Source organism: Pieris napi, chromosome 6 (assembly GCF_905475465.1).
Source record: "Pieris napi chromosome 6, ilPieNapi1.2, whole genome shotgun sequence".
NCBI lineage: Eukaryota > Metazoa > Arthropoda > Insecta > Lepidoptera > Pieridae > Pieris > Pieris napi.
Window position 1 is genome coordinate 9,108,305 of NC_062239.1, and position 27,374 is coordinate 9,135,678.

At 35.5% G+C, this 27,374-nt stretch overlaps 1 protein-coding gene across 5 annotated transcripts; it reads right to left on the reverse strand.

The window, feature by feature from the left end:
- On the reverse strand, positions 1-26,304 carry LOC125050351 (myogenesis-regulating glycosidase). 5 transcript variants are annotated; one of them, XM_047650121.1, is made up of 10 exons: positions 26,208-26,304; positions 23,160-23,164; positions 16,864-17,382; positions 11,710-11,804; positions 7,467-7,605; positions 5,286-5,508; positions 4,779-4,958; positions 2,810-4,221; positions 2,330-2,507; positions 1-2,079 (listed from the first exon to the last, which is right to left on the reverse strand). In XM_047650121.1, exons 3-10 carry the CDS (start codon positions 17,362-17,364, stop codon positions 1,943-1,945), a joined length of 2,865 nt encoding a protein of 954 aa, XP_047506077.1. In that variant the 5' UTR covers positions 17,365-17,382; positions 23,160-23,164; positions 26,208-26,304; the 3' UTR covers positions 1-1,942. The 5 variants fall into 5 exon arrangements, with proteins under 5 accessions (XP_047506077.1, XP_047506078.1, XP_047506079.1 ...); XM_047650122.1 differs by lacking the exons at positions 16,864-17,382; positions 23,160-23,164; positions 26,208-26,304 and adding an exon at positions 15,830-16,404; XM_047650123.1 differs by lacking the exons at positions 16,864-17,382; positions 23,160-23,164; positions 26,208-26,304 and adding an exon at positions 13,358-13,811.
- Between the last annotated feature and the right edge of the window lie 1,070 nt (positions 26,305-27,374).

Consider the following 27,374-nt stretch of genomic DNA (forward strand, 5'->3'; position numbering starts at 1 on the left):
TAACAAAGCAAGTCATATATTTAAAATACAAAAAAATTGGCACGGGGTATAATTAAATATAAATACTAGACAAAAATTATCATCAAGCTCATCTTAATAAAAAATACAACCACACAACAACTACAATAAAATATATCAATAAACATTTTGAATAATTTTATTCCATATATTATTTTACCTATAATTTTCGTCTTAATAACGTCAAACTATTTTTTATTTAACTTTATGGAGTTATTATGTTTTAAGGATTAATTACACTCAATCTTAGATTGTTTTTAATACTTACTATAAATTTTTAATACTAATAAATACAGTGAAAATAAAAATTTACACAATTTTATTGATATAACTCCAAAATTGATTTGACAAGAGTCAACGAGATGGACATATTCAACATCAAGTTGAAGGATTACAGAGGAGGTATTTGAGTATGTTATTGATTAAAAATTTAATTTGCATTAAAAAAGGGTATGTTGAGACTTTGTAATAACTTGTTATGGTTTAAATAAAACTTATTTTGGTTAAAAATATTATCTACCTCAATAACTAGAACTTATAACTGTATATAATTCTGTGTTCATAGATCAGACAAGTACAATCATTCATATATCGAGTGTTTCATATTTTAATAGAGCCTTCAAGATTTTTTAATAATTTAATTGCTTGTCCTGTAAAGTAATGAAATTGCATATATCATATTCTGACCTATTGCCACAGAATTATATTATACATACATATATATTATGTATAAGTATATATTTGAAATCAATTTAATAGTTGTTATGTACTTAATATTTTAGGTGTTCATAACTATTATAAGCACAGCCGTTTCATTTCTAAATGACATTCCAATAACGCTGTAGACTAGATTTAAATTATTTGACATAACAACGTTTCTGTTGTTAGCACACAATAATACTTAGGGTAGACAAATAAAAGCGAAGAAACACAATTCAAATATACAAGCATTGTACTTTTTAACGACAGGTAACAAGAAAATAAATACATATTCCATCTCTTTCCATCAAAGTATAAACATAATTAGGCAGAAAGGGATAGTTCAGTTAAAAATGATATTACGAATATAAGAATGCACAAAAAATTATGTCAAAATCTTATTTAGCTTAAGTTAAAACTAAAACAACGCCATTATATTAAGCTTTAAATGCTATATAAAATAGTACTGAACAAACCTATTTACCTGCTTATGTACTGTATTGTGCATAATAGATACCTTAATATACTTAAAATATAAAGGTTATTACGTATTAAATGAACACGATTTTTACTAATCTTTATAAATAGTGATTCAATTTTTTAAAAACAACATTTTTATAGAATCTTACACTCTTCTAAATCTAACTTGTTCATTGGTACTAGAAAAACTGTTTACAATATAGGTTAACCGTTTTATCGATTATCATTGTAAGAAATTTACCTCAATAACAAATGTAAAGTTAGAAGCATTTCGTAAACATTTTTTTTGACGATCATAAGTGTACAATGTGTTACCTATATGATTAAATGATTTTTGAATTCGAACAAAAGTTCGACAAATAAATGTCGCTAGTTGCTTCAAAATGTGTTATTTATGAACTTATTCGGATTCATCAGCTGTTCTTATTAAAAACTGAGTTTCTGAATATGCATTTAAACTAGTATTTGATCGCAAACGATCATGCAATACTAGCTATTAGGATGACCCAATACATCAGTAAAGGATATCATTCTATTTTCATGGTTTAATAAGGTTCAAAACTACAGTCGTTACTGGCAAGAAATTTGTTACTCAAATCAACTAAACTATACCAAGAGATCGCTTTCGATATACTTAAAAAAACTGTATTAAAAGGTCGCTCAGACAGTTCTTTGTCTTTGAAAGTTCTTAACATTGGTAAGGTCACTCTTTCACAGCACAGTCTGCCCTTTTCTATGTGCTCTCTTAAAATCTCATATCGTCAGGTTTCCTTATAAAGTAAGCCACTCTATGTATGGGTACCCTATACTCGTGCATCCATCTGTTTCCCTTTCGCAAGGAACCGTCGATGCCATCTTGCCATAGCCCCGCTGGGAGGTACACTGGAATATTTATCGTAAAATTAAAAAAGGTGAAATTGATTTCTGCCACTTTTTATTCAATTTATGAATTACACGCATATTCATAATATAGAAAATAATAAATTAAATTTATCTATCTTTACTGATATAATGTATCTGAAACTACTTAGCCAGTTTATTGACAGGTGTTTCTATTATAAAAATATTTTCTCACAATCATCTCCAAATATGTTTGATATTTATTATAAAATCATACATATCTGTATCTTACCTTCTCTAGTAGTTTGATTAGGGTATAGCACGGGAGCTACGACAATCTCATCTCCAATAGTAAACTCGTCCCTGACCAGTAGAGATGCCTCTCCGCCCGCCCCAAGCCATAGAGGCCGAACTAGAGGGAGTCCTTCTTCTAGAGCCTCTCGCTTGTACTTTAGTAATAGGGGTGTTATCTGGAAACAATTATTTCAATAAATACATGCGCTCGAAATATACAAAAAAGTTCATGCGTACAAGACAAAAATAATTTAATATCCTTTGTATAAAACGCAACCTTTTGCTACACATGCAAGATTAAAATTATTAGTTAAAAACATATGGGTATTAAATCATATATCAGAGCATATCAGTAAATTGATGTATGATTCATATATAATCTGTTATTTCTGTCCAAGCATAATAATAATGAAAATTATAATAAGTCATATTTTATGATAATATGACATATTATAATAAAATAAAAAATAAAACTTACAAGTTTCTGTCTTAAAATAGTCAAATTCTTGGCCATCTCTAACACTCGCTCATCGTTGTATTTACTGGGCAGATGAGTGAACTTCATCACAGGCAGGAATGTCGCCATCTGCAGCCATCTTATATATAATTCCTTTTCTGGCAAATCGATACCGTTTTCTTGGGTAGCATTTGTTGCATTTGAGTCCAAAGACCCCTTAGCTGAAGGTAGAAATTGCTCGCTTCCCGGCCAGTAGATGTCTCCTCCCACTGCTCCTGGCATGATAAAGGGATACCCGTTCACGCCATAGGTTAACATCGTCGGTATAACAGACCTTAGAGCCTCCCAACTAGATTCAAACGGTGGCAAAGAGACAAATATGGGAGGTCTTGGCAGACTAACCGCAGATGACACGCCAATTATGTTAAGACTCTTTTCAAACGCTTTTACAAACGCTGTTTTATATTGGTCCGGATTAATTAACCTTTTCTCACACCTGTAGTAATGAGGCATATCATATGCAGTCCCCAAGTCGAAAAAGAAGGAATCTATATGATATTCATCCATAACAATCTGAAGTTTGTCATATATCCATGCATGGGCTCTCTGGTCTGTTGCATCTAAGACCCCAGCGCTGTCTACCGACTTAAAACGAGTCAAGGCAGGTATTTTTCTATCGCCATTTCTCTCCGTTATAAGCAGCCTTTTCTGCACAGTTTCAGCAAAGTTTCCACTTTCAGTACTAATAAATGGTTGTATTGTAAATGCGACCTTAAAGCCCCGTCGATGTAATTTATCCACTGTTGTATTCAAAGTGTTAAATCGGCTCGTGTCAACGGTAAAGTCGCCAATTTCATTTTGCCAAAACTCGTTGATTAGCACGTGGCCTTGTTTCAGAAAACCAAGATCTATTACATCTTCCGTATATTTTGAGATCGTTTCAGCTTGTAGTTCATGTTTGAACCGAGGTGCAATTTGCCAGACGGGTTCAGAAATAAGGGATTCCAATGTCTGCATATCAGCTGGTTTCAAGCCGTCCCATAAAGGCGCTCTGCTATGGCTGTGGATGGACGAATGTAATGATTTCATGTCCAGCGATGTACATATGTTATATTTAAGTTCTGGAAACTCTGTAAGTTGATTAGCAAAAGCGAAGTCATCGAACTGAGCCTTGACGCAAATTTGTTTTTTTCTATTGTTAACTGCGAGGTAAAGCGGTGTTTCTTCATCGATAATGATAGCCGCTCCTTTTGAGTTAATAAGGTAACGAGTCAGGACGTTGCCAAACTGATTTTTCTGCATGTCCCCAGTGATAAAAGGTGTGAAGTCGATGGACCCAGAGTCCAACGGCCATGTGAGGTTAGCGGATTGTCCTCCGCCGTACCAATGAACTTTGGTTTCACCCCAATCAAAGCAGTCCATTGGCGCGAGATCTGAAACAGGTTGTTATTAAGATGTTATTGTTATAAAACATGTGATACGTATTGCATTGACTTGTTTTTTTAATTAGAAATGAGCAAATTTTTCTCAGTCGCTGCTTTATTTTTAAAAACGAAGCACTTCGAGGCCTAAACAGGTGACCCAATTTAACAAAAAAAAATTTAAAAAAAATCAGAAGCGCTACAACCTTTTTAGGTCTGGGCCTCAGATTTCTGTTTCATGATCATTTGTTAATCTAATAGGCACTTAGGTGATCAGCCTGCTGTGCCTGATACGCCGTCAACGTTTTCGATCTAAAGCGAGCCGGTTTCCTCACGATGTTTTTCTTCACCGAGCGAATGTTAAATGTATGAAAGAAAGTGCATTGGTGCATAGCCGGGGATCGAATCTACGACCTCAGGGATGAGAGTCGCACGCTGAAGCTACTAGGCCAACACTGCTCTTTTTAATTAGTTAAGTTTATATAGTTGGAAACTTACTACTACTTAAAACTAAACCTAAAGAACTTATTTCAGAAGAATAGTTAGCAACTTTGAGATAAAGGTTTTACCATTGCGAAGCGCCTTCCAATGTACGGAATAGCATGTGGTGTTATCGACTCCGGGATCGTGTGGAAGACACTTAAGATAGAAGCGGAGGTCTTCTTGCCACTCTAAACAAATAGATCCGTCCGGTCGTCGGTGCTCTGGCAGACAGGGGAATGACTTCTTCTTGTTCTGCACTCCTATAGCTGGAAAAATTGTTTAGTAGATTTATTTATTTATTAAAGTACACCACAGCATAAATAATGCATTTGCTATTGTATCGGTATAAGTTATTCTAAAATACGTGACAATTACGGTAAACATAAAATAATAAAAATATAACATGAAAATTAAAATGGAATATGTTGAGGTAGACTGTGAAAGGACGGGTCAAATCCATCTAAATATTCTCAATTTAGTGTTAAAAACGAAAAGCTAAATTATGATTCTCACAGTACACTAGAAAAGGTTTGCTTTGACCCACATTTAAATAATATGTAAGAATTTGAATTTTACAAATTACGATTACTTACCTAAGCTTGCTCTCAAGATCTCGATGTCATCTCTATTGAATATTCTGATTAAACGTTTCCCCTCGTTGAACTGTACGCTCTCAAAGTATGCCTTGGTTAGCGCCTTCTGTCGATACAGCGTATAAGCGAAACCGATGAAAAATGCGACTGCTAGAAACATTAGGAGAACGAAGGCGCGCAACTTGTAGTCGGTGGGCTTCTTTCGCATCTTTTGGGGAATACTCTGTAATTGCAAACAATAATCGAAAGTTAAACATGGTATAAGGACTTTATGGTTGCATTCTTTGATTTTGATATCATAGAGATTTTTATTATAACCTTGCTGCCTCCGCGAATTAATTTTGTCTTAACATGATTTTTTTACTTAGCCTCCGCTTGAAGTAGCTATATGGCATAATATAGAACATTATGCTACGCTGCCCCAAAAAAACTGAACGCGTTTCCGGAAACTCTAAATACTATACTTTTCAGTTTTATATAAATATTTTTCCAATTATTCTCACCATAAAAACTTTCGTCAGAGTTCAAGAAATAAATTTAAAAATTGTCGATATACTCCAGCCGTATTCGAGATTTTAGTAATTAAGAATTGTATATAGTGAAAAGAATCATTGACACTACACCAGCGTCTAGGTTAGATCAGAAACTTGGCACGTGTCTGGCACAAAAGAAAATGTTGTATAAAAAATATGAACTATTAATTAATAACACCAATAATATTAAAACCAATGCAGAAATGTGAGGGCATTTCTGCTCTCACATTTGTATGATCAAGTTATCTATACTACACCATTTCAATAAACTAAAGAATAAGAACAAAAATGGTTGTAAACAATTTTTAAATACCTAAAGTATAAAACGTGATGATATTTAAGACACGCAATATAATGAAGTTTGTCGATATGACATAAATCTTAATAATTTTATCGTTTATTATTAACTGCAATTAACATTTTATAGTGCATAACTGGAATTCAATAGTAGCAGTTAAGATATTGAAGAGGACAACTCTTTGTTTTTAATTTATGTTATTATTATTAATTACTTAAGATGTCATGTGGAACATGGTTTAATGGTTGCAGCTCCTTACAAACGTTGTGTAAAAAACATGGCGATTAAAAAGAGTGGCGGAGAGTTTATTGCCAGTTCTTCTCTTCCGTTCTACGCCCTTGATTTGAGAACTGGCAGTAAATGTAAAATTAGAAGCATTAATTTGTATTTCTTTACTGACACGTCATAAGTGTACAATGTGTTACCTACATGATTAAATGATTTTTGATTTTGTTTTTTTTTTTCGAACAAAAACCAACTGAGCGTGTGCACTTATATTAAATGTTATTACAAGTTTTATTTATTAGTAAGTTGTCTTATTTTGCGTTTTCTGTGCTCGATAAAATTTTTCTTTGACGTATTCGGGTCAAGGTGAAATTCACACAATACCTGAATTGTAGTATAAATAAATCACTTTTCGCTGTTTGTAGATTTTTAGACATCATAGATAGTAATATCTTTAACATTACTCTTTCCTGTTTCCATGGGCAATTTCTGATTATTATTGAGTGTTTTTAAGTAAGCTACGTTTAAGTGTTTTAATGAGGCAGTCATTAGGTGAAACTACTAGAAGTTACTAAAAAAGAAAGTGATCTTTTATTTTTCGATACGCAAAAGCTTCATTCCTTAGATTTTGTCGCCGTGAACCGAAGCCATGAAAGTTTACGACTAAGCCCCCAGGGCAGACCACTACATTAAGGGCTGTATTTTTGACGTGACAACGTCTTATAATTCGATGGAGCCGGCTGCACGCACGAAAAAACATGACTCATGCGGCGTTACCTCGCTCTGAGGCGTTACCACGCTCTGAGGCGTTCCATTTAAAATTGACATAATTGTATTTATGCGTACAAATAAATGTAACTTGATCAATTCAATTGTGATTTCCATTTACCTCCTTCTCTATATCCATACAAAATACCTATCAAACAAATAATTTTTTTTTTTTTTTAAATGCAACCATCCCATCAATATTTTTTTATGACGTTGTCACGTTCAACTATCGTCAGTAAACCGACTTTACAGACAACCGATTTTTATTTATATATAAGTTTTGTCTCTGGAAAAAAAACACAGTTTAAGTATTAGCTCGTATCGTTATTTACCATAAAAATTTCTTATATAAATAACCTGTAGTTTCTCCTTTAGTAAGCTGGCGAGTGAATTCACTGAGGTAACAGAGTTGCTTGGAGAGTAGTCCTCGTCATCCATACTAAATTCAGACCGCGACCGTCGTGGTAGCTTACGACGCGGGGACCTGAGAGGGGTTCTGAAACAAAATAATATAATTAATACAAAATAAACAAAAGACAGTCATCATATATCTACTGTTTTTAATGTAAAACACCTCTAAGCAACGTTTAGTTTACAGAGAATAATTGTAGATTTCATATTACGGTTCAAAATTTTTGATTCTTAATTAGGTCCTAGTTCAACAGTTTTTATACTTGAAACTGTCATCACACCGTCGACTGTGACAATGATTTATATGCAATGAGAACAAATAAAAAATATGCTATGGTAGCTGGGTAAGATAAAATCATCAAAATGTATTATACAAACAAAGTAGGTGCACCTATCCAAAATCTACAATCTAATTTGGAGGGGTGTACTTGAAACTCAGGCGCACAGGTGCTAATTTAAGTTGGTGCCTAGTAGATATGTAGTACCAGTGACCCCAGAGCTGGTGTTCTCGCGACGCATAACTATCGCAATACAGAAATTAAATGCTATCGGCATTAAAGGTACACTGCCACAGGCGCCAAACTATTTTCATTTGTTTAATTTTTCTATTCATCATTTAAGTATTATTTCTATATTATTAATACTGTATATTTGTGTGTTACAAATAAATCGATTATATATAATGCCAGAAACTTCTGTTAAAATTTACCCAAGAACAAACAATTTGAACAATATCACACAGTTCTCATCTTGATTTTTAGTTTACACCTTGTTAGGGTTTCCTCATTATCTTTTCAAGTGCTACTTCACGTAAACAAGTCATAACCGGTTTATAGGATTTGCAAAACGTAGAATGTTCTTGAACTTGTAGCAGATAACCTCATAATTAATACATCGCATTAAATTATATTTTGTATAAGATTATATATATAGGTGTGGATTTGTTTGTTATTTTGATTTTCGATCATGAATGAATACTATGACATTACTAAGGATTCGAATGCTATTTTTTTGTGTAATAGCATTGATTAGGGCTACAAACTAAGCTACTAGAAGCACAGCTACTACGTCGACTATGTCGAACACATTTTTATGAATTTTCTATAAAAAAAATATCGTCGTAGTAATTAAGATTGTTATATAAGATAAAAAATGTCAATGTAAACGATTTGACATAAGTATTAGGCAAAACAGGTAAAAAATCATAAAAGTTTAATAAACGAAGACAACTATTAGTTAGTAAATTATTCACTATACCACACTGAGACAGAATAGTTGTTTGACTACACTAAGCACTGTCTGCCTTATCACTATTAACATAGTATATTTACATGAATGATAAAAACAAGTACTGGATTGAAGTAAATCAATAATAATGTCGTGACCTGGTAGACGACTTCCACAGTAGTACTTGCATGCTTCTTTTTTAATTGTCCTAATATTAATTTTGGTTACTAAAATGTTCTTACTTTGACGGCGTATACATTGGTACGTAGGTAAAGAGAATAAATACCTGTGTGAACTCAAGTTAACTAATTAACGTAGGTAAAAATTTTAATATTAATTCACAATATATTAAAATTAATCAGAACATTTACTAAATATCTATATAAGATATATTTTTGATTTTGGTTAAACAAACAAATTTCAAGATCTATGGATCTAAAACGGAGCGAGAAATCTCTGCGCGCGCGCACGTCAATGCGGACTGACCGAAGTGACAGTTTTATGTTTGTAAGGGATAATCACTTAATTGCAGTGAGACTTTCTGAGGTAAGGCATTAAATAATGTTATCGATATGTTGTTAACCATTCGTTTCAACATACAATTTTATTTTTATAAAGGAAATGTAAGGAATATGTTTCTCTTATCTCCGGAATTTTACTAAAGTGTAAAGAATAAAGCTTAAAATGTTTAAAAAATAAAATTTTCTTACAAATTAAAATACTTAAATAATACCTGTACCTATAAGAGTATCGTAAATAGCTGTTAAATAGCAGAATTGCTATGTTGCTATTTTTATCCCATTATAATGCAATTGCACTGTGTTTTAGTTGATAAATTATACTTTCCTCGAGACATTTCTAATTGAGGTTAATCGCTATATCATTAAAAATCTAATTAACCTGTTATATTGTAATTATAAAGTGCACTTCAAAACAAACTATTGAGTCTGAAACATCTTATTTCTACGCGATATTCATTTACTATAGTATTCACAACTAATTTACTATAAAAAGGATTAAATTCAAAATGAAATTTCGTAAATTAATTAATCACTCATTGAAAGTACTTACTTCATATTATTTGTCGCTACAATCTATTTTTATAGCTTGTAAATACTATGTTCGTAAGTAAAGTAATTCTATTTTTTGGGTACTGAAAATTTCACTCGCGTTATACATGATAATTATACGCCAACATTATGTAATATATTATATCAAAGTTTACTATAGGAAACACATAACCATCCTATTTGGCTTCGCTGTTGGATAAAAAACAGGCATGTTTACAAGTCGATAACTGCTTAGCTGACGTAATAAAATCACGTTCTCTGAATGAGTAACTTGAGGCCGACTTTGTTTATTTTATTCGTGAACTTATGTGTGAAAATTGTTTTCTCAACTTAACTGAATTGTTTTCTTATAGGTGATCAGCCTCCTGTGCCTGACACAAGCCGCCGATTTTTTGGGTCTAAGGCAAGCTGATTTCCTCACAATGTTTTTCTTCACCGTTCGAGCAAATGCTCACATCAAGTCCATTGGTGCACAGCCGCGGATCGAACCTACGACCTCAGGGATAAGAGTCTCACGCTGAAGCCATAGGCCAACACTGCGCTTTTACACGATTTATGGTCTTTTTTTTTAAAGACAATTCACACCAATTGACCTAGTCCCATGCTAAGCTGGTGAAGCTTGTGTTATGGGTACTTGGCAATGGATATACATACATATTATAGATAGATAGACATATACCTAAATACATATTTAAACACCCAAGACCTAAGCACAACACCAAAATGCTCATCACATGGATGTTCGTCTCAGCCGGGGATCGAACCCGGGACCCATGGATTCGCAGTTAGGGGTACTAACCACTAGACCAATTAGTCGTCAAATATATATAGCCAAACTCGTATAACAAACCTAGTAACACCTCAAGTGCAAGACGGATCCTGCAATCATACATTCGTAATGGCTGCGATGTGTGTCAATTGCTACTTACCGGTGCACGAGATGATGATTTGACACATTACCCACCCATCAAGAAGAATAAAACTTGTATCAATAGGTTGAGACCACTAGATATTTATCTAATTCTTTTTGATGCAAAAGTACATTAACAACATCAACAACAAAAGATGCCCTGAAACATTCCATACACTAATGTGTTGTCAATTGCTACTTACCGGTGCACATAGATGTTGATTTGACACATTACCCACCCATCAAGAAGAATAAAACTTGTAGTATATCAATAAGTTGAGACCACTAGATATTTATCTAACTCTACATAAAGTTAGAGTGTTAGTTACAATAACCTGATGCAAAAGTACGTTAACAACAGCAACAACAAAAGATGCGCTTAAACATTCCATACACTAATGTATTGTCAATTCCTACTTACCGGTGCATGAGATGTTGATTTTACTCCTTACCGCCACATCAACAAGTGTAAAAGTATATAAAATTTAAGTTACGACTACTAGATATCTATCTAATTAATTTACACTTCGTACGGGTGGTTAATTACAATAACCTGATCGCAAAAGTACGTTAACAACAGCAATAACTGAATGATACATAATGATGCAATCCATACGTATGAAATGTTTAAACGCATCATTTTGTCGTGGGAACTTTTAAAGGGTGATTACTTGTCGGAGGAAAATTATCAATAAAAATGTTCGACCTATCCATTAGGAGGCTACGCAATTTCAAAGCCAAATCTATATCTCAAAACCCGCAAGTAACATTTCTATAAGATCTTACTATGAGCGATCCATGCACAAAGGGCGGTGATTTCGCAACAGGTCAATGGTCGGATGCACTTCCTTATTAGCTGACCACTCCCACGGCTTGCAAACCCTACCGACCTTACGTATACTAAGTATTCAATTAAATATTTAAGCAGATGAATAATAATTTCTTAAGACTAATTTATTCTAAGAAATAAGATTGTACAAACTTGGCTCGTTCTTCGTCCGAGTGAGCGTTATTTTCATCCTGCGTGTTGTCGCCATCGCTGAAGCCGGAGGCTGTACTCTGATGGTGCTCGGGGATCTGTAATGAAAGGAGGTTTATTAGGTTCTCATGTAAGTATCAAACTATATACAACTAAAATCGTAAAATAGAAAGTCATAAAAATTATTTTTTAAGGAATATTGTAAATCTTAATATCGGACATTAACTTACGTCATTTGACGTCAATACAATACGTGATCTAAAATTGAATAATTTGGATTTTAAGATTTGATTTTGAAAACCCCGACCTTAGTTAATGGTATACAATCCAAATCTCTATGATATTTTACAGCTCGCATTGTGCAACTGCATGCAACTGAGGTGCAAAATTTAGCCAATTAACTAATTACAGTACTTAACTATGCAGTCTGTCGTATGTCTAGATATCGCAATTAATTTTAGACGTATCTAGTGGTACTCCGTAAAATTGAGTGTATTTTTGTACTCAGTAGGGACTTAGTACAAAATACACTGTTACAAATTCTGATTCAATACTGTCTAAGCTAATTAAAATTAGTCAAATGCATTACGTTAATAATTGGTAAGTACTTTGCAAGTAATAATCAATATTATTTATTCTTTGCTATAATATCAGTAGAAGGAGACCTGGCCGTAAACGCACGTCGTAAAGAATCATCGGCAATGGTTTGGTTAAGGCACCAAGTCATTGTTCAGAAGCGCAGCTTCCAAAATTAAAGAAGCCATAATGAGCGCCAATATTTGAAGGGACGTCGTACTATAAGACGATAGGTAGTAGTTAATTTGAGAAACGAACCATTATTGTTTTCAGTATTGAATTTTGCTAGCGACATCTAGTAAAAAAGTCGTAAACTCAATCAAATAGTTACAGTTTCAAGCACGAATACTAGATGGCGTTGTGTTTGTAACATTCTTTATCTTACCTATATATTATACTTTTCATATTCGGCGTTGCTCGCTTGACGTAATTTGAAAAAGGAAGCCTTACTAAATTTTCGTATACTTCTTTTACTGAGGTTCTAATAAAATCCTCCATCCTTTATAATATAAGATATTTTCTTCTAGGTATACTCTTATTATATATGACCTAAGGTAAGATAATTTAAGATCAAGATAAAGTATAATAAACACAGTGACACAGCTATAACTCATTATCTTGATAAAAATCTTTTGCCATTGTTAACATTCATACAGTTGTATTCATAATGTAAGCGCTTTTTTAAATAATTCTTAAAGACACACATAAGTTACCTGATGTAAAATTTGCTATTTATTACATCATATTAAATATAAAACAATATCATGTAAGTTAGTTTTTTGTTATCAGTTTGTATATGTTGTTATATTTAATTCTATGTTGTTAATATACTTCTGTAAAGTATTACTTAGTACTTGGTATTTAGTGACATATTTTCTATAAACAAAAACCTTTTTTGAAGGAAATTTATACTGTCTCTTTCAAACACAGCGTAATTACTCTAAGATACAATTTAGAAGACTAAATTTTCTAAGAAGACTAAATAAGCTTTGTGAGGCACTTGCATGCGTATAAGATGTGTATTGGACAATTCTTCTGGCTTTGCCATTGTTTTCACGGTTTCAACAAATCTAACCTTAGAATCCAAGTAATTGTTGATACTTCCAGAGCTGTCGCTACGAACGCTGTCGTCGCTGTTACTTCTATTTTCACTACTTCGGCTTAAGTCTGAGTCCGATTCTATCCATAGAGGTGATCGATATTTGAACGTGTGCGCAAATGTATTAAAACGGGATGGGTTATCCATTTTAAAATGAGACACCTAAACAATTCATAAATTTTCTAAGAAAACACCATTTTTTTAAATTGATAAATTTGCTAATTGCAATAGTTAACCATACGGTTATAATATTATTTCAAAGAGCGCATAACCGTGACATGAAACGGCGTTTCAACTTTTAATCAACATTTTACGATTTTAGCAACCGAATTGAAACTGTTTTTCAAACTTCACAATACAAATATGGAATACAAATATTCACAATTTCAAAAACACAATACATCGCGTTTGTAACCGAAGTAGGTATGAGCATTGGACCATTTTAAAATTAAAATGAGCACGTTGGTAAGATCACGGACAATTGTAATTGTGGGATCGGGAAGATGGGACGCGCAATGGTCTTGAATCGCTGATTTATTTTATTAAAGCAGTACTTTATGCTAAATCTTATTACTTTAGCTGGTAGATTTTATGTATCAAGATTAATTTAAACAAACAATATTCAACGAATGCTAACCTTTGTGTTTGATGTAATTTTTTATCAGTTATGTCATATAACAGGTAAATAGAAATTTCCTTGCTGTATTGCGATACGTATTCGTTGAGTGAGGTAATTACCAACTCTGGGGTCAAATATATCTATATATAAATATAAATTATTATTGAAAAGAGAGATAGATAAGGATCAATGTCGCGATAATTCTCTGGTAACGGTATATTTTTCTTGGTAACCTTTATGTTGTCAAAGATTTTATTGTATTATTCCGTCAGAATATCTGTCATATAGACATGAGAAAACGAATGCAATAAGTAGTTAATAAAAATATTAATCCCAAAGATTGGTGCCCCCAACAGGATGTCTAGTAATTTAGATAATCTTTGTCGAGATTCAGTGTCAGACAAACACCTTTATAGTAGAGACGTTAGGTGTGACGAAAGGAAAAATATTGAATACATTTAATATAAATTTGATTTGTTATGTTCATCTTGAAAATGTGCTCTTCTCTTAAAACCAATAACTCTTCGATTAAATTTATTATTATGTAGTTATTTAAGTCGAATTTAAAGTAATCAAATTCCTATTTGCGTGCTTCACTGCTGTCGTTTCTTATTAATTTAATCATTTGTGTACGTGATGTGCGATAATTTTATTTTAAAGAAAAAAATAGATTTACGCTAGTAAATTTAATTATTCGGGTTCACTTGATGTTACGTGATTCCGCTCCCGATGGACACTCTCAATGCCAGAGGGCTCGCAAGTACGTTGCTGGCTATTAAGAATTGGTACGCTCTTTTCTTGAAGGACCCTAGGCGACTCGATTAATTGACTATGCTGAATATTCACAAGAAATATTGCTATTTAAGTACTTAATCAAGGTTATAGAAAAATACACATTAATATCAACCACAACTCAATTTTAAAGCCTTTTTATCGATTAGGTACATGCGAATAAGCAGTTCGTGTATTGTAATTATATTGCCGGCAACGCACTTGCGAGCCCTCTGGCATTGAGAGTGTCCATGGGCGGCGGTATAACTTAACATCAGGTGAGCCTCCTGCCCGTATGCCCCCCGTTCTTTAAAAAAAAAAACTATTTTGCAGTGTGTCTAGACACTCTTGCACTTTCTTAGTTTTTCTCTAAGTATATGTAATCTTATCTCGACGTCAGACACTGGATTAGGGTCATTGAACAATGCATATTTGCTGTTTGATTAGGCTAATTTTATTTGTATTCGAAAAGTCGCAAGATAAAGATTACAGTAACCTATTTCGATGCTTTTATAATATTTTAGACGCCTAGACTCTTTGTTACGCATCGAGCGTATGGCTTGAGTTCCATTCTAGGAGAAAGAATAGTTTCGCTTTCAAACGTGCCTTAAAAATCACATTTTACTTATACTATTGAAATTGAAGAACCAAACGTTGGTTCACGTGTAAATACATAAATACATTTGCAAAAAGTACAACGAAAACGCAGACAAGGATCCGGGGAACAGTTTCAACTGTAACTTACATAGTACCTATTGTCTTTGATTAACATAACCTTTACACATTTAAAGAAATAACTTTTTACCGGATTAAAGTTATGTATTATTATAATTAGTCGATACCAACTCCGGGGAAATAAATACAGATAATGCAACTTTCTCTACAGCTGTGATACTTTTTTGACATCCAACACCTTTTGTCTTCAGTCACCGTGACCACGCACGCTGTAAAGCACGCGAAACGTCGGATAAATTTAAAATTATGTCAAATAATTGTAAATTTATAATAATACATAACGTTAATCCGGTTAAAAAGTTTTTTCTTTAAATATAACTTACATTATTGTTGCCTGAAATAGTATTTTGCCCGTAATCTTGCAAATCGGCTGGTACAGATGTTGACGTCTTTCTAAATGGTTGCCTAAGAACTGGGCTGGATTGTTCAGATTTTGTATCTTGTATTTCACTAGAATCACTTATGTATTTGACTTCCGGTGTTGATGTTCGAAATTCGTATTGATTTTGCGTAAAGTCGGGACTCCCAACTTGAAAGTGGACTTTTGGTGACGGAGACCCCTCATCAATGTAGGGTATGTCATTTGGGGTTCTGTTAGCTTCGTGTATCAGCTTCTTAGTTTCAGGTGGCATTTCTACATAGTCGTGAGGGTAGGACGGGATATCTATCCTCAAATCAGGCTTTTTTCTTACCCTCATTTTAGTCACCTGATCTCACACAAATCTTCGATCAAATCTTAACGATAACCCTTATCTTGTGTCAAGGATACGTAATGTGCGCAGTTTATTATTAAAAATCCTAACACACACTTAAACACTGGGTCACTGCATCAATATATGTAACATTTAATACGAATGTAAATAATGATATGACAAACTTAAACATTACGCCGTTAGTATCTTTATGCTACTGATGATTTTATTTCTTTTGTTTATCAAAATTGTTATCGTTTTAGATAAATAGTAACACGTTACTGAGTAGGTCGATGTTGAAATTTTGTGCTAGATTAAATATACGACTAAATATTATTATGTATTTATTATGACCAAAATGTTGGTGTGTATTTTTGGCATATGACTATAGTATGATGCGCTTACAACCAAGTCTTTCTAACAGTCTACGACATGATGAAAAATGTTACCGTTCTTTACGTTAACTCAATACTTTATTAACGAAATGTTAGCACGAAAAGTTTCAAAACAGTTTTCATATTAGTTTGACATGAATTACGTTTAAGAGAATTATGTTTAAACACTACATGACCATGGTAATAAACTTGACAGTAAATGCTTAGAGACAGAATAATAAAACGAGACATAATGTATAAACAATGTAAAATAAATTGAATAATACTCACATTTCCTTGTGTATTGTTCAAATAATCTTGGCGCAGTAGCTCTATATTCGGCATCGATATTGAATTCCGTCTCAAATTCGTCTTTCTCTGTTCTACCTCTGACTCAGATGTTATCAAAGCATCTGACTCTTCAGCTCCAAACGCTTTAGACGTACTAGGCGTCGACAGATCAGTTGACTGTGTACTGGGACTTGTAGGCTTAGATGACTTGGAAGAATCAGGATCGAGAGTTATGTACAGAGTCCCTTCAGGAGTGTCAACTACTATTGTATCACTGTTTGGTGTGTGAACACTTCCTAAGTCGGATGCGTGAATTTTCGGATTTTCTGGTTCCCCTTTCTCCACGTCTTTGAAGCGTTTAGGTCGTATTGGATCGTTGACATTTTCTAATTCAACAGCTTCGTCGGCAAATGGTATGTTACTATTGGATCGTATTTCAGGCGAGTTTAGTCCTTTTGCTACAGCTTCATAAGGTTCTATGTCATTTTCTCGGTCGGTCATCGTGTATTATTTCATAGTCACCTGAAAATATACGGATTTCATACATATAGGTCACAGACATGTCCTTAATAGTTAATAAATCTCTCCACAAATCCTCCATCTATTTTAGACAATTTATTTTCTGATAGCCAGCGCTTGGGTACTAATATATCATGAACGTCACACTATGTTTAAACTGAAGTTGCAAATGATCAGACTAAACGTCAGTGTACCCTATGCATTAACAACTTCCAAATAAGAAGAGGCATAGAAATAAGCTAACTCCGAATAATATATACAGTTACCAAGTAGTAATTGCATTTTTTAATTTGCAAGAGCAGAGTTAATAAGTAATAAAATAACATTCTACATTAATATGTAGAATGTTATTTTATATTATTTCATTTATTTATATTTCATTAACTGTTCATTTGTTTTTGAAACATCAAAAACTAAATGGGCCTGTTGCTTATTTACAATGTTGATGTTATTTTTACGGGGTGGTATTTGGTAACATTTTTACCAAAAATGAATAAGGCGAACATTGCATTTGATTATGATAGAAACGGAAATCATCTGTATTTTGTTGCGTGTCCTCGCGTGCTTACCAAAGAAGAAGGAAACGCACCGCACCACCAAATAAGCAAAAAAAATATCTTTCCTATCACACTTGTGGACAGAACCTTTTTGAAAAAGGTCACTACAGTAGTGTTTGTCTTCGGATTATCGTCCAGGCCTTAATCTTTTAACACATAGACGTTAAATCGTCTTTGTACACAATAGTGTCATTGTGGACCGAGGGTTACGCGTTATCGATTAAAAAAATATGGCAGTTGTTCAGCTTTTGGGTTGTAATGTGACTTATAGTGACTTATAGTATATAATCTTTATAGTTTTATACATGCTAGATGATGAATAATATTATCATAATTATTTAAGTAAGTGGCTTAATTATATTTATCTGCGCCGCTAAAATAAGTTTTTCAAAACTTATGCACGAAATTTTTATATTAATTTAAAAAAATATTGATGTAATTGTTACTTTTATGTATAGATTAAATTAAGATTCTCTTATTATTATTTTTAAGAAAAAAACTTAATTATTTTAAACAAAATAAATAAAATCTGTGCTTCAGGTCCTTATTGACATTAGAAACGGCTGTCGTAACAATAATAACTGGGAGATTAAACGCTTACCTGCGACAAACTTATCGTCCATAAAAAACATAAATAAATATTGACACTACGATTAAACTCAATACTCCATATAATATTAAATCCAAGTGGTATGTACATGACAGACATAATTTTGAATCCGTCAACTGTTTTGGAAAGCAACAATCGTTGTCGGACATTTTGAATCACCAAGTTGAGACACCAATTACTTATTATTTTTATTACACTACGATGGCATAATGTTTATTTCTAAGTTCTAAAAATTTGAATGTAAGCTGCAGGTAGAGAGAATATGGAATTCAAAGGTCAAAATCAAGAAATACAATACAACAGATGCCCGATCTACTGGTAATGGAACCTTTTAAATTGGCTAAGTGATTCTAAAAATGATTCCTTACAAACCTACTAATTAACTGACAAACTTAATATTAATTTCACAATGTTAGAATTAAAATAAACAACCAAAGTTTCAAATGAAAATCAGTAGTATGGCACCGCAGTAATTAGGCAAAACGAGGTAATTTCAAAACAAACACTTCACAAAATTTATCTTATTCTTCAGCGATATCAATACCTACTGGTCATTATATTAGTAAATTATTCATAACTGTTCGTTTGGTCCAGCCAAAGCGGGAAGTGTGAACTCATAATTGATAATTCAGTTTTCCTTATTTCAGCACATAAATTATATATTTTACAAGGTTCGGTTGTATTTTATTGTCAGTACTTCTAATAACACTTAGTCAAGACAACTTATTAAAAATCATTCACGTACACAACGAACTTAAAGTGAGGCTATTATCATTATCATAATTTGTTTATTTCTTTAAAAATCCTAAAAATTTTCTTAGTCTTTTAAATTAAACTTCAATAACGGATCATAATGTCATCATCATGTCAGATGACATTGTAGAACTAGCGGGGGAAAACTGGATGAATGTTGCTCAAAACAAAGAGAAATGGAAAAATATGGAGGAGGCTTTTACCCTAAAAGGGGCCATACAAAAACTAGACATAAAAAATTAAAAATAAATCTAATTTTGTTTAAAACTTACTAACTTAACTAATACTAATATTAAGGAATATAAACTAACCAATTGTTGTATGGATTAAATAAAGCTTTAATAATAATTAAAAAATAACGGATCATAAATTTAAGTTATAATAAGACGACGTTTCAATTGCGATTCTATTAGTAATCGTGGTCAGTGAGACTGCCATATTTAGTTGATAGAGACGTCAAACCTTCGAGTTATGTAAATCAAATAAATTCATGTTTAGAAGTAGTACCTACCCGGGAAGTAAAAGCAATAACGTTTTAGTAAATGTCATGGATTGGACAAAGCCTCTAGTACTTAATAGTAATTGGTTATCATCTTCTATTTTGTTATACTTAAGTAGTCACTTAGCTATTACAATAATGTCAGTGATTTACTAAATCGAGGTAAATAAAGCGTGTTTTGTATAGTTTACAGCGCAAAACTATCAATAGGTACGTTGGAATAGAATATTGAGTGTAAAATGGATTTGGAGAAACAATTTTATATACCTACCTACTTACGAATCTAGTTTTACTAAAAACTAGAAGTAATAAAATACAATAAAGTTTAGAAATGCTGTTACTTCTAGTAAAAGATTGAAATGGACAGGACACATTTTGATAGAAGACAAAAATAAATGGATCAAAAAAGCGACGGACTGGTTCCCTCGCTATAACAAAAGAAAACGAGGAAGACAAATAAAAATATGGGAAGATGATATAAGTAGATCAGCTGGCTTTATGTGGCTACGTAAAGCTAGACACCGAGAAGAGTGGAAACTCTTACAGGACGCCTATGTCCAAGCTGTAAAACAGAAATTAACCGGCTTGCCGATTAATTATTAGCGTTTATAATACACATTTTTATGTACTAGGATAAAGGCTATTATGATTATTACTAACGAATCGAAATTGTGTTTCTTAACCGACGTTGTTTCTATATCTTACTATTACATAGAAGAAGTAAATAAAATGTTTCGTTCACGATAATAATTTGTTGGTACAAGGCGACACCAACTCGCTCTTTCCTGGTGAGGCTCTCTTAACCCTTAAGTCGTGGAAGTAACACCGATTGTGACTAATATTTATGAGCGCAATTATTACTTCCTGACTCAGATGAATACGTGAGAAAACCAGCACGAGTTCAAGAATCTGACGCCCAGACCGTTGGAGCACCTTTTTTACTGGAATTAATTTTTTTTAGTTTATATAAAACTTCAACCCGAAAGACTGTTTAACGTGTTAATGACGTGTAATTGGGTCATCCTGTAGGTATTATATAAAATAATTAGTAGTGATTACAGCATCACGCGTAGCACATATTTACATGTTAATGAGTACAATGTCTGTATTCAGCTGCGCTCATGTGACCGAAACAATCTGTTAGATGGACAGAAGATATACATTCATCATACCAGGTTACAACTGAGTAACCAAATCATTTGCGACATTTCCTAACATTAATATTCATCAATTTTCTAAAGTAAGAGTAGTAACCAATGCATGCATGATGAATGTCATGGAAGTGGATGAAGCGAGAGAGGTAGAGGACCATAGTAAGTGGAGATTCGTTGTTATCTTTCTGTAATAGGGGGAAATACATAAAAATATAATTTTCGTAACAGGCATACAGACTTCTGAATCTTTTGGTCGTATTTTTTTTTTTTTTTTTTTTTTTATAAAACAGGGGGCAAACGGGCAGGAGGCTCACCTGATGTTAAGTGATACCGCCGCCCATGGACACTCTCAATGCCAGAGGGCTCGCGAGTGCGTTGCCGGCCTTTCAGGAATCGGTACGCTCTTTTCTTGAAGGACCCTAAGTCGAATTGGTTCGGAAATACCTCAGTGGGCAGCTGGTTCCACATAGTGGTGGTGCGCGGCAAAAACTGCCTTGAAAAACGCTCAGTTGTGGAACGGCGGACGTCGAGGTGATACGGGTGGAATTTCGTATTCTGTCTCGACGTCCGATGATGAAATTCAGCTGCAGGTATTAATCCGAACAACTCCTCTGAACACTCTCCATGGTAAATGCGGTAGAAGATGCAGAGTGACCCCACATCTCTACGCAACGCCAAAGGATCAAGCCGCTCGGAGAGGGATTGGTCGTCGACGATTCGAACCGCTCTGCGTTGTATACGGTCAAGTGGAAGGAGCTGGTACTGGGGAGCCCCCGCCCAGAGGTGAGAGCAGTACTCCATGTGGGGCCGAATTTGCGCTTTATATAGTTGCATGCGGTGGCCCGGAGTGAAGTACCGCCTCGCCTTGCTGAGCACACCAAGCTTTTTGGAGGCTAATTTAGCCTTTCCCTCCAAGTGACCGCGAAACTGAACGTCGTTCGATATGTCAACGCCAAGTATTCCAATGCTGGCTGTGGCTTTAAGAAGAGTGTTTTCGAAAAGAGGAGTGGCGACAAAGGGTGTTTTTTTAGCGGAAAACGCGCAAACTTGTGTCTTCTTGGGGTTAAATTGGACTAGGTTTAGTCTGCCCTAGTCTGAGACTCCACGTAGTAGAGTTTCGACTTCAGACACAAGTTTGTTCCCGTACTCATCGACAACTGCCCGAGAAATACCTGCCCGGCCAGTGTAAAAAGTATCCCCAGTGCTGTCATCCGCATAGCAATGAATGTTGCTAAGTTGCAACATATCATTGATATGCAGAAGAAACAGGGTCGGGGATAGAACACAGCCTTGTGGGACCCCAGCGTTCACGGGTTTAAGGTCGGAACATGCTCCGTCGATGACGACCTTGATGCTCCGATCGGCCAGAAAGCTGGAGATCCAATCGCATAATTTCTCGGGTAGCCCATAGGCTGGAAGCTTCGAGAGCAGTGCTCTGTGCCACACCCGATCGAAGGCTTTCGCTATGTCCAAACTTACCGCCAGCGCCTCCCCCTTGGACTCAATTGCCTCTGCCCACCTATGTGTAAGGTATACAAGGAGGTCACCAGCTGAGCGACCACGACGAAAGCCGTACTGAGAATCGCTAATCAACTGGTGGCCCTCTAGATACCTCAAGAGCTGGCTATTAATAATGGTTTCCATTATTTTGGAGAACAAGGAGGTTATAGCTATTGGGCGATAGTTGGACGGATCAGAGCGATCGCCTTTTTTTGGGATCGGATGTATCGAAGCGGTCTTCCAGCACTTCGGGGCAGTGCCGAGCAAGTACAGGTACCGAAAAAGGCGCGTTAAGACCGGAGCCAACTCAGGAGCACAAGTACGCAGCACAATTGGGGGGATACCATCCGGCCCGCTCGACTTATGAATGTCCAAGGAAGATAGTGCTTTGCGCACGGCACGTTGCTGGAATGTGATTTCCGGCATCGAAGAATCACACCGCGAAATGGTCGGTGGTGATCTCCCTCTGTCATCCAAAGTCGAGTTGGACGCGAAGAGACAGCCCAAAAGGTCGGCCTTCTCCTTCGCAGTGTGGGCCAGAGAGTCATCCTCCCTGTGCAGTGGCGGAATGGCGGGCTGACAAAAATTCCCTTGGACAGCTTTGGCGAGAGACCAGAAGGCTCGAGTCCCTGAAGGGAGTTGGGCCAATCTCTCGCCAAATCTGGCAATGTGCTCTGACTTTGCCTTAGTGATTTCCCGTTTGAAGGACCTGGAGGCTGAGTTATATGCTGTTTTAAGTTCGCTGGTATTGGCATCACGAGATTTCGCCGCTTCCGCCCATGCCTTAAAGCATTCTCGCTTTCGACGCGAGGCCGCCTTGCAAGAACGTTTAAACCAGGGCTGAGACTTGCCACCGATCGGCACCGCAGAAAATGGAATAAAGAGTTCCATGCCCTGCAGAACCACTTCGGCGACAGAGGCGGCGACGGAATCTGGAGCTTCCGGCGAAAAGCACATAGTCCCCAAGGGTAGGACGCAAAGAAAGACCGCATCCCGTCCCAATCTGCTGACTTATAGTGCCAGATACGGCGACAACCCATAAAGCGGGGCCGTGAAGGGCGCGTAGATGGCACAGTACTCCGGACCACACATTGATCTGATGAACCCAATGGCGGGTCAACAGAGACTTGATAATTCTCCGGATGTGAAGTCAGCAGAAGGTCCAACAAAGAGGGTTTGTGACCATCCACATCTGGTATTCGCGTAATCGCAGGGACCATTTGTGTCAGGTCGTAGGCTAAAGCAAAGTCGTGAAAGGATCTTCCCGCGTGATCGGTGGTTTCAGAGCCGAGCCAATCGGCATGGTGGGCGTTAAAATCGCCAAGTATCACGATTTCAGCGGTAGGAACCCTTTCGAGCAGGGAATCTGTAGCCATTTGGATGTGCTCAATGAGTCGGTCAGTTTCGGTATTTCCGCTATGGGACCTATACAGGCATGCGTAGAATCGCGGATGGTCATCGCAGTCTACGCGCAGCCAGAGGTTAGATAGGTCCCTTCCTTCAAGCGTCCCGAGGCGACGAGAACAGATATCCTCTCTGACGTACACGCAGACACCCGCCCGTGGCACAAATGAATGTTCCAATTTGTACCCCGGGTAGGAGAGGTAGGAAGTATCAGCCGGGGAGGAAATCTGAGTCTCGGTAAGAAAGAGCAAGGCCGGCTTCGCAGTCTCCAAATGGTAGTGGACTGCGTTGATATTGGAATTGAGCCCCCTAACATTCGTGAAGTCCACGGCGAGCGTTGAATTGCTCCGTTTGCCCCGAGAACGATAACTGTTTCTGTTATTGAGCGCAGAATTGCCCCCCCCCAGAATACGAAGGGCAGCCTGTGCGTCCACCACCGGGTGCTCCGTGTCCCGGTGTTGGACGCCCAGAGGGGGATTCTCCAACGCGAGCGCGTGTGGTACCCCCCTGGGGTAGATTCTCTTTTTTCTGCACCTTCATATTACATATGGGGGAGGGGGGGATGGGCTCCGGGAGTCTCTCTCACCGCACGAAACGCGAGTACAATAAGGCGAGCCTATTGCATCACTTCACGCCGGTTTTCTAAGAGACAGTGGTACTGCCCCGGTCGTGCCTGCCCATTTGGCTGAAGCCCGAAGGCAACAGCATGGCACTCCCACTAGGAAGGGGTTGACTGATTGCGCTGATGAAATAACCTCTGTCACAGGTTATTTCACCAGTGGGCGATGGGGTCGTCACGTCCCGACGCCAAAATATATATATATATGTATATATACGTATTTTCTTTGCATGTGGTATGAGCGCATATAGAAAAAAAAGTAGCGTATAGATGGGGTCTATACGCTACTTTTTTTTGGGGGGGGGGGGGTAGATTCAATCAGGTTTTTTTTTTTTTTAATATAATAGGGGGCAAACGAGCTTGCGGGGCGACCGAAAAGGGCAGTCTACGCAGCCCATAGACACCCATTTTTAGTGGGTGCGTTGCCGGCCTTTGAGGGAGGAGTAGACTCGCTTTTTAAACATTTGGAGGTCGCATCTCTGAGGGAAGTCCCCCACCTGGAGTCGATTCCACAGTTCGCTAGTTCGCAAAAGAAAATGCCTTGTGAAACGGACTGTGGAAGACCTCCAACCATCAAGATGATGTTGGTGAAATTTAGAGGTCGTACGGCTCGTACGGTGTTGAAAAGAGGCAGCAGGGATCACACTTTACTCGAAGGCGAACTGTTCAAAGGTGAACAATGTAGAATTTCATTAAGCATAGAAAGGAATTAAAAAGTGTTTACCACACTGGGGATCTTAACACATTATTATGGAAGTTTTTAGATGTGGCGTTACATAAGGGTTTTCTTAGAGTTATCTGAGGTTATCACGACAAGTGCCTATCAATCTACTCTGTTTACTTCCGTGGTACATAGCAACATTATTCTGTAAATATTTAAGTAATGTTCGGATTTACTTGTTTAGGGTATAATGGCTAACTTGAATTACAGAATCAATTTTAAATTGGTAAAAAAACCTGCAGTGGTAAATTGAACTTACCAATAGACCAGAAAAATAAGTAAGAGTAAGATTTATTGCTATAACGTAGATTTGTTGTTTCGAATTTAGACCTAAGGTTTTAGTGTGACCGAATGTGTTATGACTTAGATCTTCAATTTAGATAATAAAATCAAACGTTTAATTACAAGGAAAATAGACCTTTCTAAATACAAGTAATTTCTGCAAACCTTGAACACTTCATAATTTTCATGTTAATTGATCATCTATTATTGGTTTTTCTTAACAGGAAATAATGTACTATACCTTAGTACAGTACATTATTTTTTGTTGATTTAACAGTTTAATAGTTTTTCAAAGTAATTTAAATCCTAGTGGTCAAGCCTACGACTCAGGACTAAAAATTTAATTACATTTGCTGGTACGGTACGCCTGTCCCGAATATCGACGACTTGTCACAGGAACAGAAGGCTAAACCCTCTTGCCTTAACAAAAATAATTAATGGTTCATATACTAAAATATGTCACTCATTTTTAGAGTAAAAATTATTTAAATTTATTTTTGCACCGATGCATTAATAAATTTATTTATAATTTATAAATTTATTTATTAATGCATCGGTTGGAAAAGATATGTATTGTCGTTACTTTAAGATTATTGTTATTCTACGATTTTTTTAAACATTATAGATTTAAATGAAGATATTGATGGCTTTTTAATAATAATTATAAAAGTTATCATTACAAAAAAAAATTTGATAATTCCACATTTAAACATAATTATTACTCACACTAATACTAAGTATAAACACGAACACTTCACTAAACACTACCACTTAAACGTAAAAAATAAGCTGCGCGAGATTCGACCGCGTGAACAATACTGAGGAGGGCTGAAAACGTATGCCGTGTCTCACCTTGACTCTATGGTTTTAACTTTTAATTATGCAAACGGCCAGAAAGATAGCATGTCTATGGATAAACATTATGATGTCTCATAATCTCCCGCAATGAGACAGGCACATTTGAGTCTAATCATTACGTTATAGGACAGTATGTGATTGATACCTCTGCTTTCGAACACAAGTCTTTTACTGGGAATCAAATCCAATAACTTTCGGTTTTTAAAATTTTCGTTTTATATCTTTAAGAAATATTTTGGAGCCTGACTAAACTTCAAATAACCGATGTTTTAAGTAAATTTACGTTCAGTAATATATATCTATAGAGGAAAAATACATAGATACGGTAGGTATATCTAAGTCTTGTGATGTTGAAAATCACAATTTTTCAAATTATATTACTAAGTTTAAAATAATAATAAGTAATCCGTACCCACTCAACTAAATGGATAAGGCTGATAATATTTAGTTTTATTTTATTTGTAGGAAGACACCTTAAAACTGTTTAATCGGTAAAATAAAAAATAAATATTTACCTAAAATAAAATAGTTTCAGGCCACAAATGGAAAGGCGCGTTAAAAATACCCAATAAATACGGCCTTTTTAATTGAAATGTCGTCACCCAGATACAATTACTGAAATGCTGTCACAAAAACCTCTTTCCTCAAGTCTTGTCTTCAACAATAGAAAATAACAAAATAAGTGCTACGCCGTAGCAAGGCGTCACGTTACGTGTAATATTAATATTTCCTCTCGAGACAGACGGACAGAATTACACGCATTACGGTAATAAGCACGCTCCAATTATGCAATTAAGCCAAGGGCTTGTCTCAATGATACTGTTGTGATTTTCTGAGTTACGCTGAGTGAAAACACATTTGTGATTTCTCATTTGTTTAAGAACTACTAATAATTTATTAGTAGTAGAGAGTGAGAAGGCAAGGATCTCAATAAAATTATAAATGTAATTTGTTAAAAAAAAAAAAAGATATCCAAAAATAAATTAATATAATTATAACTAATCCCCGTACCAATGCGTACATAGCGAACAAAAA